This window comes from Vanellus vanellus, assembly GCF_965231255.1.
Source record: "Vanellus vanellus genome assembly, chromosome: 3".
NCBI lineage: Eukaryota > Metazoa > Chordata > Aves > Charadriiformes > Charadriidae > Vanellus > Vanellus vanellus.
Genome location: NC_138907.1, coordinates 58,067,798 through 58,080,140, shown reverse-complemented (window position 1 = coordinate 58,080,140; position 12,343 = coordinate 58,067,798). Strand labels below are relative to the sequence as shown.

Sequence of the window (12,343 nt, the reverse complement as noted above, 5' to 3'; positions counted from 1 at the left end):
TTTAAGTTTTAAAGTAGCTTAATGCTTGGTTTTAGAATAAAATTATAAACATAACAGTTATTAGAAGAGAAACTTTATGAGCGTTCCTGTTATAAACATGAAAATTTTAGTTTCATGTACACACAACAAAACTTTTCAAACTACTTCTACCAAGAGTAAAAATCTAATATATACAGTAACAGTATTCCATACCAGAGAAGCAAATTGTACAAATCCACGTAATCCATAAAAAAAAAAAAATGGCAGTCCAAATACTGAATAGCTGAAAAGTATCCCAAACATCAGAATGAGATTCTCCTTTTATATATAAAGCAGTGAAACTTTTTTAAGAAATCACAGTCGGTACAGTGCTGTGGTGTATTAAGCTGTTTGAGTGTCTAAACCTTTAAGGCGCCCTACTGCTGTATTTGGAGCAAAAGAAGCTGTGTGACTTGGTTTGAGGTGATTGATGGGCTCGGATCCGGTAAGCATTCTTCTTATTGGCATTTTACAAAAGGCGTATAGGCAAAATAACGGGGCTAAGCAAATTAAATGGAAGTGTTTAGTTTAAGCTTTTATTTGGTCATTGTGAAAGCATGTAGAGCAGAGTCCAGCAGTATTCTTGGCACGCAATAGACTAAATCATACAGTTAATTTAAGCTTTAACAGAAGAAAATACACACACACTCATAAATACAGTTGCTTCTCTTGAGGGTGAAGGATAATTCTTTTTATTTTCCACAGCTTTCCTTTGATAGGTCTGATTTTTATGACTTTTGAAGGTTAAGACTCTTCTTGTGGATAATATTAGCCTCTTCAGAATCTGGTGCAGACATTTTCTGTTAGTACAGTATTGTGCTCAGAGGAAGAATGGTATTCATCCTCCATTCTCCAAAAATAGCTGCATTAAAGCATTCCTACTCCTTTTCATTTCTTTTCTTCTAGATTGAGCAACAGATAATGCACTCACAGTACTTGGCTCAAGGTTGGGAAGAGATCAAACAAATGAAGGCTGAGCTCTGGATATATTTCCAGGATGCAGATCAACAACTACAGAATTTGAAAAGGAGACGAGCAGAGTTGGAGCTAAACATTGCCCAGAATATGGTACTCCAGGTTAAGGTAAGGAGACTTTAGGTTAAGAACAATAGGTAAGGAAGAAGTTTATCCTGTGGCTAATAATATAATTCATGTTATATGCATGCATTGCATAGAATTGCTAATATGTTCTAAGCAAGAGCAGAGAAGATAGAGGAAAGAGGGTTTCCTTACTGATGCTACAGGGCAACACACAAAGCAAAACACTGTACTTTAATATTTTTCTGGGTATGTTTCTTAACAGTAGACAATTTTCAGCCTGTTGTTCTGATTTGCCTTCACTTTTAATAGGCTGTCATGGTTTCAGCTAATTGCTCATCACAGTGGACCTGAAGATAAGATCTTCAATTCATGCTTGCTAAGTTCTTTGATTCCAATACTTCTAAATTACTTAGATTTATTTCAAAATTAGTCTAGGAAACTGTTTGATGTTGCTGGACTCTGAAAACCACGGCAGAATAGGTACAATAGCATCCCAATTTAGTTTACCCAAAATAGTGAGACAAATGCCTTCAGATCTTCACTCATTCTTATTCATTTAAAGATGAGAGAATTTTTATGGCCATTCTGCACTCATCAAAAGCACCAGTAAAGTAACAAGAAGAAACAGGGAAATAAATTATTTCTTTGATAAATGATTAAATGCTTGGGTTTGCAGTTTTGATCTAGACTTTGTTTATATTCTTTTTCTGATATGATAGGAGTTAGGTGAAAAGTAAGCAGGACTTCCTCTTCATGTCTGTTCTACACAAGTGTTTGAACAAAGTCATAGCACTTGAAGATACCTCAGCACAATATGGACTGAAAGCTGTTACACTACTTATCATTAGAGTCCAGGAAGAAGCAGGAGTCTGTATTTCTTCACTATTTCGGACAGAAACTTCAGATTATTATGAAAGGCAGGCACCTGATGTACTGTCAGATGTGGCACAATGTGTATTTTTTCCTAGAATTTGCCCTGGTAATTGAAGATGCCTAGCTCCATTTGAAGCAGTCACAAAGAGGAACAAAGCAGAGCTGGGCAGTAGCAGCTCTTCTCCAGACTCCCTACCAGTCCTCAGTGAAAACACATCATCCTAACAAAGTGCTGGAGCTGGGCATGGTTGTTTAGTTACAGAACTAGAATTGGAACTAGAATTTAGGAAAAGATTATATTTACCCCAAACAGTGTGTAAGTGCTGAAAAATACTTGGTTACTTTTAGATGTGAGTATATTGTGTATTCTTTTTTTTTTTTTTTTTTTTTTTTATCAACTTTGTAGCCCTCCATTGGACTCTTTCCAGTAGTTCCCTGTCTTTCTTGAACTGGGGAGCCCAGAACTGGACACAATACTCCAGATGTGGCCTCACCAGGGCAGAGTAGATGGGGAGGATGATGTCCCTTGACCTGTTGGCCACGCTTTTTTTAATGCACACCAGGATACCATTGGCCTTCTTGGCTACAAGGGCACACTGCTGGCTCATCATTAGCTTGTCCACCAGGACTCCCAGGACCCTGGCCAGCAGGTCAAAGGAGGTGATTCTGCCCCTCTACTCCATTCTCGTGAGACCCCACCTGGAGTACTGCATCTAGCTCTGGAGTCCCCAACATAAGAAGGACATGGACCTGCTGGAGTGCATCCAGAGGAGGGCCACGAGGATGATTCGAGGGCTGGAGCACCTCTCCTATGAGGAGAGGCTAAAAGAGTTGGGGCTGTTCAGCCTGGAGAAGAGAAAGCTCCAGGGAGATCTTATTGCAGCCTTCCAGTATCTAAAGGGGGCCTACAGGAGAGCTGGGGAAAGACTTTTTACTAGGGCGTGTAGTGATAGGACGAGGGGGAATGTCTTTAAATTGGAAGAGGGCAGGTTTAGATTAAACATTAGGAAGAAGTTTTCCACTTTAAGGGTGGTAAGGCACTGGGACAGGTTGCCCAGAGAGGTTGTAGAGGCCCCATCCCTGGAGGTGTTCAAGGCCAGGGTAGACATGGTCCTGGGAAACCTGGTCTAGTGGGAGGTGTCCCTGCCCATGGCAGGGGGGTTGGAACTCGATGATCTTCAAGGTCCTTTCCAACCTAAACCATTCTATGATTCTATGACCCTCTCTGCAGAGCTGTTTTTCCAGCACGTCAACCCTTAACCTGTACTGGTGCATGGGGTTATTCCTCCCTCGGTTCAGGACCCTGCATTATTATTATATATAAACAATCATTGGGTTTGTTTCAATAATGACAGTGATAATGGTCGCTATTATAGAAGTAGGAACAAAATGAAGTGTGGATGTGGGGGCTCACTGACTCATGGACTCTGCTTCCTATTTTTAGTCTCTAATGAAAAAGGAAAATGAAGAAAATGAGCTAGAAACTGTACTGGTAAAATGAATTCTCATGAGACCCAGACTATCTTGCATGTTTTAGTGTATGGTGGGAGCTGTGCTAGTCTGGAAGCCTGGACAACAATGTGTGACTTGATCGTGATTTCTATTTATCACTGGTACTGGGAAACTCCTCTGGTTTGCTTTCATGTCTATTACCAACCTGTCCTCACATGAGAAGATGAGGAGAAAGATTAGGGTAGGGGTGAATGCACTTCTTCCAATTTACATCTGCACAGCATTTGCCTGGGCAGATAATTAGTCCTTACACAATTTATATATTTCAGAGGTTTTATTTAAATTCCATCTTATAATTTTGAGCAGGTGTCACCATATTGGTTTTGACTTGTATCTTTTTCAGGAATTCAGTCAGAAGTTGCAGTCTAAGCAGTCAGCTCTTACCTCTGTGACTGAGAAGATGAACAAACTAACCCAAGGACAGGAATCACCTGAACACAAGGAAATAGGAGAGCTGAGCAACCAGTGGCTGGACCTCTGCCTTCAGGCACACAGTTTGCTCATACAGAGGGAGGAGGACCTGCAGAGGACGGGGGATTATCATGATCGCATGAATGTGGTTGAAGTTTTCTTGGAAAAGCTCACAAAAGAGTGGGACAACCTGGCTAGGTAAAAAACCATAGTAGCACGCACAAAGCTGACAGCGCACATACGCTGAAAGAGCTGTTTACAGAATGTCTCTAAATAGGATCCACTAAAACTCCCTTTTTCCATCCTTAATTAAAAGCAGGCCTCCTTTATTAATTATAGGACAATTACTTGTATTGACATAGAGAGTTTGAGAAGCCAGATCTTCAGTGTTTGTCTTTAAGGCAAGCACTGGTTGATCCCATCTCAGGGTAGAGCATTTTCTGATATTTCAAGCATTTTGACTATTTTGTTTGAACTCTTTCATCTGGCTTACTGTGTTTCAAGTGTGGTTTTCATTGTGATATTGTGTTTTATCTACTAGGCTGTTACATTAAAGTTTAGTTGCTTCTGCGAAATGGTTGCAGCTGCTTTGTATAGCATAAACACACCAGCTGTGTGTAAAATCGTGAGAATCTATTACTGCTGCTCTGACTGTCATGGAAAAAGATTCACTTCAACCTCAGTACTTGTTGTTTATATGGGCAATATAACCAGCATACTCTGTAGTATTCATGTTAATTTTTACGGTCAGCATGATGGCCACATTGCAGATGAAAGGAGAGGAATAAAAAACTTTTTAATTAATATTCAAGACTGGTACCTTCAAAAGAATGTGAAAACTGCAGGTATTTACAGCATATGGATTTCAATATATTGTGGGCTTATAATTCATCCTGACTTCTTTTAAAAATCTATCCCGAGACAGGATCTAATAATTAATTTTTGTCCTGTCCATTTTGATAACAGATCTGATGCTGAAAGTACAAACGTGCACCTTGAAGCTTTGCAAAAATTGGCACTGGCACTACAGGAAAGGAAATTTGCTCTGGAAGACTTGAAAGATCAGAAACAGAAGATGATAGAACATCTGAATCTTGATGACAAAGAATTAGTAAAGGAGCAATTTGGTCATTTTGAGCAACGCTGGACTCAGCTGGAAGACCTTGTCAAAAGGAAAATTCAAGTTTCTATTTCAACTTTAGAAGAGCTCAGTTTGGTGCATGCAAAATTTCAGGAACTAATGGAATGGGCAGAAGAGCAGCAACCTAGTATGTCAGAGGCTCTTAAACAGAGCCCTCCTCCAGATTTGGCTCAGAGTCTTCTCGTGGATCACCTTACCGTTTGCAGTGAGCTTGAAGCTAAACAGCTTGTTCTGAAGACTCTTGTGAAGGATGCTGACAGGGTGATGACCAACCTAGGGCTCAATGAAAGGCAAGAGCTGCAAAAAGCACTTTCTGATGCACAGCACCATGTAGACTGTCTCAGCGATCTGGTTGGCCAGAGGAGAAAGCACCTGAATAAAGCACTGTCTGAAAAGACCCAGTTTCTTATGGCAGTCTTTCAGGCTACAAATCAAATTCACCAGCATGAGAAGAAGGTAACGTTTCCAGAACACATTTGTCTGTTGCCAGAAGATGTGAACAAGCAGATCAGGACTTGTAAGAACACCCAGGCTAACCTGAAGGCCTATCAAAATGAAGTTGCGGCGTTGTGGGCTCAAGGAAGGGATTTAATGAAAGAAGCAACAGAACAAGAAAAAAGTGAAGTGTTAGGTAAACTGCAAGAACTACAGAATGTGTATGACACTGTTTTACAAAAGTGTAACCAGAGATTGTTAGAACTGGAGAAAAATATAGTTTCCAGGAAATATTTCAAAGAAGACTTGGATAAAGCTTGCCATTGGCTAAAACAAGCTGATATTGTTACGTTCCCAGAAATCAATGTAATGAATGGTAACTCTGAACTATATACACAGTTGGCAAAATATCAACAGATTCTTGAGCAAACTCCAGAATATGAAAATCTGTTACTTGCACTGCAAAGAGATGGCCAAGAAATCCTACCATCACTTAATGAAGTGGATCATTCTTATCTGGATGAAAAACTTAACAATCTCCCTCAGCAGTTCAATATTGTCACTGCTCTGGCAAAAGAAAAATTATATAAGGTTCAGGAAGCAATTTATGCCAGAAAAGAGTATGCCTCTCTGATTGAGCTGACAAGTAAAGCTCTGACTGAACTAGAAGATCAGTTTATTAACATGGACAAAGCTCCAGCTGCTGTTTTAGCCAAAGAAGCTGTGTCACTCCAGCAGGCCTACAGAGATCTCCTAGGTGAAGTGGTGAGCCTTGGTGGAGCAGTGGATGAACTAAACCAGAAGAAGGAGGCCTTTCGAAGCAGTGGCCAGCCATGGCAACCAGATGAGATGTTAAAACTTGTCACGCTCTATCACAAGTTGAAAAGGCAAATAGAACAGAAGATCAGCCTGTTGGAAGACACAATAGAAGCATGCCAGGAGCATGAGAAAATGTGTGTGCAGTTTGAGGCACAACTAGAGGCAGTGAAGCAGGAGCAGATTAAGGTAAATGAAGAAACACTCCCAATAGAAGAAAAGTTGAAAATATACCATTCTCTGGTGGGCAGCTTGCAAGACTCGGGGAGTCTTCTGAAGCGAATTACTGAGCATCTAGAAGCCCTTTCTCCCCAGCTTGACTCTTCTGCATGTGAGGCAACAAATCACCAAGTGCGGTCTTGGCAAGAAAAACTAAAATCTTTGCATGCTGCCATTGGTGACACCGTAATGGAGTGTGAGAATAGACTTGTGCAAAGCATAGACTTCCAGACAGAAATCTGCCGTTCACTTGACTGGTTGAGGTGGGTGAAAACAGAACTTAATGGAACATTAAGTTTGGACCTCAAACTGCAAAGCATCCAAGAAGAAATCCGAAAAGTTCAGATACATCAGGAAGAAGTGCAGTCAAGCCTGAGAATAATGAATGCACTGAGCAGTAAAGAGAAAGAGAGATACATGAAAGCAAAGGAGCTGATACCTGCTGATCTGGAAAACACTCTTGCTGAACTGACAGAGCTGGATGGTGAAGTTCAAGAAGCTATAAACATGAGACAGGTTAGTGCACCCTAAATGTCTTTAGTTTCTTGCTCACGAAGCTGAAAAATATGGCTCTGTGGCTTGATGTTTGTAATCATTACGGAAAGATTGTTTTTGATAATCCTGCTTGGTTTTTTTTAATGACTCAGCTTGTGGCTTGTTGCCATGGTTGACTTGGTGGGGAGAGGGGGAAAATGCTTCCTTATTATGCGTTTATACCTGCATGTAGAAGTGCAAACGCACTCAAACGTACTTTAATGTAGTCTCTCCAGACTTACTAGATATAAAGGGAAAAGAAAGCAAGAACAGGCAAAATCCAGACTGTCAGCAGAGGATACTTGTGTTGCTGCTGTGAATTTTATGTCTGTGACCCTCTGTATAATTTTCCCTTTTATTTCAGGCTACCTTGAATAAATTATATAGCCTCTGCCAAAGATACTACCAAGTGATACAGATAGCAAATGACTGGCTTGAAGATGCTCAGGAATTTCTACATTTAGCAAGAAACGGTCTTGATGTTGAGAACTCTGAGGAGAACCTAAGGAACCACATTGACTTTTTCAGCACGGAAAGTCAATTCAGTAATCACCTGAAGGAGTTACAGGGCCTTGTGTCTGAAATAGAGCCCTTTATCCAAGCCACAGCAAGAGAGCAGCTGATGCAGGACGCAGCTGCATTGGAGGAAAAGGCCAAAGGGACAAAGCAAGAAGCCAAAACGCAGCAAGAACAATTGCAAAGGTATATTCATCTTTTTTTTTTTTTTTTCATTTTAAGATCATCTTGTTGATGATGAAAGAAAGAGATAACAACATCAATTGGAGTTTTGTAAAATGTTTGTGCTGCTGATCAGAGAAGTGGATATTGGGATTCAGAGCTCTTGGATTCTGTTTCCTCCTCTGCTGCTGACTGGCTAGGTGTGTGATCATGAGGACACTACGATAAAATTATATAATTTTATATAATCATATAATTTTATAATTTTGAAATACAACAAGGGAAAGTGTAGGGTCCTACATCTGGGCAGAAACAACCCCAGGTTCCAGTATAGGATGGGGAGCTACCTGTTAGAGAGCAGTGTAGAGGAAAGGGACCTGGGGGTCCTGGTGGACAGCAGGATGACCATGAGCCAGCACTGTGCCCTTGTGGTCAAGAAGGCCAATGGCATCCTGGGCTGTATTAGAAGGGGGGTGGTTAGCAGATCGAGAGAGGTCCTCCTTCCCCTCTACTCTGCCCTGGTGAGACCGCATCTGGAATATTGTGTCCAGTTCTGGGCCCCTCAGTTCAAGAAGGACAGAGAGCTGCTGGAGAGAGTCCAGCGTAGGGCAACTAAGATGATTAAGGGAGTGGAGCATCTCCCTTATGAGGAAAGACTGAGGGAGCTGGGTCTCTTTAGTTTGGAGAAGAGGAGACTGAGGGGTGATCTTATTAGCGTTTATAAATATATAAAGGGGGAATGTCATGAGGATGGAGCCAGGCTCTTCTCAGTGGCGACCAGTGATAGGACAAGGGGTAATGGATTCAAGCTGGAACACAAGAGGTTCCACTTAAATTTGAGAAGAAACTTCTTCTCAGTGAGGGTGACAGAGCACTGGAACAGGCTGCCCAGGGAGGTTGTGGAGTCTCCTTCTCTGGAGACATTCAAAACTCGCCTGGACACCTTCCTGTGCAACCTCGTCTAGGTGTTCCTGCTCCGACAGGGGGATTGGACTAGATGATCTTTTGAGGTCCCTTCCAATCCCTACCATACTGTGATACTGTGATACTGTGATATAAAGCTTGGAACAGCACCTAGAAGAGTAGGAAGTTACTGTCCCTTATTTCATCTGGCACAAGAGCTATGCAGAAACAAATTAAATTGAAGCAGACATTTTGAACTAAAAGGAAATACCTTTTTAGGCAGCATAACTATATTGCTTATTATTCCTGAATATTGTGGATTCCAAAAGTTTGGGTGGATTTAAAACATAACATAGACAAAGTCACTGAGGAAAAGTCAGTCAAAGGCTGTTAAATGCCAAGCTGTGTCTGTAAGACACAGCTGAAAATCAGGAGCATATGCTTCTATGTGTGGTCTTTCCCAATAATCTTTCTTTTTCTTGGAAAATATGGTGTAACAGCAAAACTAAGCAGTTACATTGAAAACTAGGTACAACAATATTCCTGATTTTCTAATGGGTTTATATTGCATTAAATTGTTCTTTCTGGAACTATATTTTTAAGGTGTGCTTCTGAGTGGCAGGAGTACCAGACAGAAAGACAGAAGGTTATTGAAGTGATGAATGAGGCTGAGAAAAAGTTATCTGAATTTTCAGTAGCTAAAGCTGCTTCTTCTCACGAAGCAGAAGAGAAATTGTTAACGCATAAGGTAAGGTACTGAAAAGTATATTAAATCCTTTTCCTTCAGTGAAAATAAACATATGGTTGCCCTACCTGTGGCAACCTGAATTTGAGTTTTTAAATCTTTTCTTGTTGCGCTTAACTGTGTCATAGCACACCAAGAGGTGTTTTGGGTTGGGAAGAACACACATTATATTTGTGGGGTGACCGGGACAGATATTTTTAATTACTTTTCAGCTTAATGTCTGTCTGTGTGCTTATGACTGTAGAGAACTGGAAGGAACCAGGAGGTTCCTAAAAGCTTTGGGTGCATCAGTCCCAAAACTGTGTACCCTACAAGAAATTCAGATCAACAGAAGCATCCATCTACTTTGGATCACATGAAATAGTTTTACTAGGACAGGAGAGGCTGGGGTTTAATATTAACTCTTGTTTAGTTTAAAAGAAAGAGATGTAACTTAAAAGAATTACTTTCTCCTCTAGTATTTAGGGTGCTAATCAGTTGCCTTAATAAAAGCAGTTAGTGATGCTTCAGACATGCTGTCTGGTCTCCAGCTGTGTCTCTGAAGGCAGGAATCTCCCCTAAGAGTAATGTTGTGTCTTCCAGCTTCATGAGAATATCCTGATACCCTTGGACATCTAAAATGGCAATAGAGATACACATGATATAAATGGATGCTTAAACACCTGAATTGCTTCTTTCATTTTTAAACTGTAATAGAAGTCAGTCTTTGCTATGAGAAGGGTCCTGAACACTCATTTCCATCCCTTTTGAGGGTCTAGCAAGGAAGAGAAAATCTGATTACACCAGATTGCTGCCGCTTCCAGAGAGCTGCATTTGGACAAGGTGCTTCAAGTAGCCATAGCTGGTATATTGCATATGAAAAATAAAGTGGGACCCAACCAGCTCACTCAGCATAGGGTACCTCCTCTTTGTCTGCAGTGGATGGAAGTGGCTCATCTGCCTGCAAGTGTGTTGAATAATTATGAGGAAAACAGTGCTTATTTTTGCTTTTTCAGACTCTCGTGTCTGTAGTGAATTCTTTTCATGAGAAGATCACAGCCCTAGAACAAAAGGCTTCACAACTGGAAAAAGTTAGCAATGATGCCAGTAAGGCAACTATAAGTAGATCCATGACAACAGTTTGGCAGCGCTGGACACGGCTCCGGAACGTAGCCCAAGAGCAAGAGAAAATTTTGGAAGGTGCAGTGCAGGAATGGAAGGGCTTTAATGATAAGGTAACTTCTGGTCTTGGTAAATCCTCCTTTGTTAACTACGTAGGTTTTCAGTCATTATACTGCCTTATTAATCGTCTTATGGTAGAGAAAGCTGATAGCGGAAATAACAGTGATTTTTCTTAAGTCATATTAAAAAACAGCTATGGAAGACCTAGGTTTAGAATCACTGCCTCCAAGGCTTGCACTGTTCTTCTATATACAGACATAGGATAGTAAATATAGAGTTGTTTTGGTTTCTGGTGGTTCTTCAGAATCTTCTCCTCTGTTTCCCTTACCCAGATGGTTCTTTTCTAGTCAACCTCTTGTTTGTTTTTTTTTTTCCCCCTGAGGAGTATGAAGTTGCCATTTCTGAATTTATGCAGTGATACTGTTGCCTGTCACTGTTCACTGATTGTGTGTCCCTCTTTTTCCTTATATCCTACCTGACTCTCTCTTTCTGTCATTGTCCATTATTTTATGCTCAGATTGCACGTTCTCTGAGAATGGGGATAATCTTTTTGTTAAATGTATGACTTATGCCTAATATGAGTCTGCCCTGGGGTAGAGTTCTAGGTCCTATGGCAATAAAGATGATAAATGCTAAAACATATGAGGACCCACTTGACAAAAAAGTCCCTTAGCAAGTCCTAGTCCAGTGTGAAGAGCTAGGGCTAGCTACCTGGATCTAGTACATTAGAGCATAGATTTACATCTGCTATAGAGGCTGCTGCACAAGCCCTATACTCCAACTGTTTTACAGCATCTAAATGTACAGCGCTGGGTTTAGCACCTTTTCGTTTCGGTTGTACTAGCTTCTTTTTAATTTCGCTACCGCCAATACTGCATATCTTTCCATAGATTCAGAAAGCCACCATAGCAATAGATGAGCTACAAGGCCGCTTACCAGAAAGCTCAGTGGAAAAAGCATCCAAGACAGAGCTTCTGGAACTCCTGGATTACCACAGCAGTTTTCTTCTGGAGGTGGAGCACCAGTTGTCATCTTTGGGCCTGCTCAAACAGCATGCTGTCAGCGTGCTTCAGGATGTGGAAATAAAGCCTCTGTCTCAGGAGGAACTACCAGTCATGCAAGAAATCAAAGCGATGCAAGATCGATGCCACAAGTAAGGCAATATTTTAAAGGATTCAGTAATAAGAGTTCACGTCTTGTTTTTGTTTTCATTAACAATTACCATGCTTAAAATAAACTTTAGTTATTATACTTAAAATAAGCATCAGTTTATAATGAATATTGGAATACGTACATTATCTTTATTATTAAATATTTTTTGACAAAGCAATGTTTTTAGACAATGCTTAATTCTTCACAAATAGTTACTGCTTCTTTGTTTCTGAAGTATGCAACAGAAAGTGAAAAAAGGTGTGAAGATGGTGAAACAGGAGCTGAAGGAGCGTGAGGACGTTGAAGCAGATATTAATAATGTGAAGTCCTGGATCCAGGAGACAAAAGAATATTTATTAAGCCCTGATGTAGAAGTGGATACTCAACTTCAGGAGTTACAGGTATATCAAATCTGTCAATTTCTAAATTACAATATTTATTATTTTAATATTTGTAATTTATTGTAATTTAACACACTGCTAGTGCGTGTTAAACACCACGAATTCAAACTAGACAACATTCATTAGATTTTGAGTAAGCCACTAGAAAAATTCATAAAGCATGAAGTACCTGATGAGCTATAATACCTAATATTAAAGATATTTAATATATATTTAAGTATTTTTATTTATTCAGTTTTATGTACTAGCATTTTTTTAGTAATTTTTCTCCTCTCATCTAAAATATGGGGGAAATACAGAACG

The 12,343-nt window shown here is 40.2% G+C and overlaps 1 protein-coding gene across 1 annotated transcript in view; it reads left to right on the top strand.

Annotated features, from left to right (window-relative positions):
- SYNE1 (spectrin repeat containing nuclear envelope protein 1) overlaps nucleotides 1-12,343 on the top strand; it is a gene marked incomplete at its 5' end in the record, with an annotated part of 264,160 nt that overhangs the window by 132,899 nt on the left and 118,918 nt on the right. The window contains 8 exons of the mRNA XM_082481847.1: nucleotides 925-1,101; nucleotides 3,788-4,053; nucleotides 4,822-6,982; nucleotides 7,365-7,702; nucleotides 9,185-9,329; nucleotides 10,322-10,540; nucleotides 11,378-11,640; nucleotides 11,875-12,040. Of these exons, the coding sequence (XP_082337973.1) occupies nucleotides 925-1,101; nucleotides 3,788-4,053; nucleotides 4,822-6,982; nucleotides 7,365-7,702; nucleotides 9,185-9,329; nucleotides 10,322-10,540; nucleotides 11,378-11,640; nucleotides 11,875-12,040 (3,735 nt within the window). The remainder of the gene's footprint in view (nucleotides 1-924; nucleotides 1,102-3,787; nucleotides 4,054-4,821; nucleotides 6,983-7,364; nucleotides 7,703-9,184; nucleotides 9,330-10,321; nucleotides 10,541-11,377; nucleotides 11,641-11,874; nucleotides 12,041-12,343) is intronic.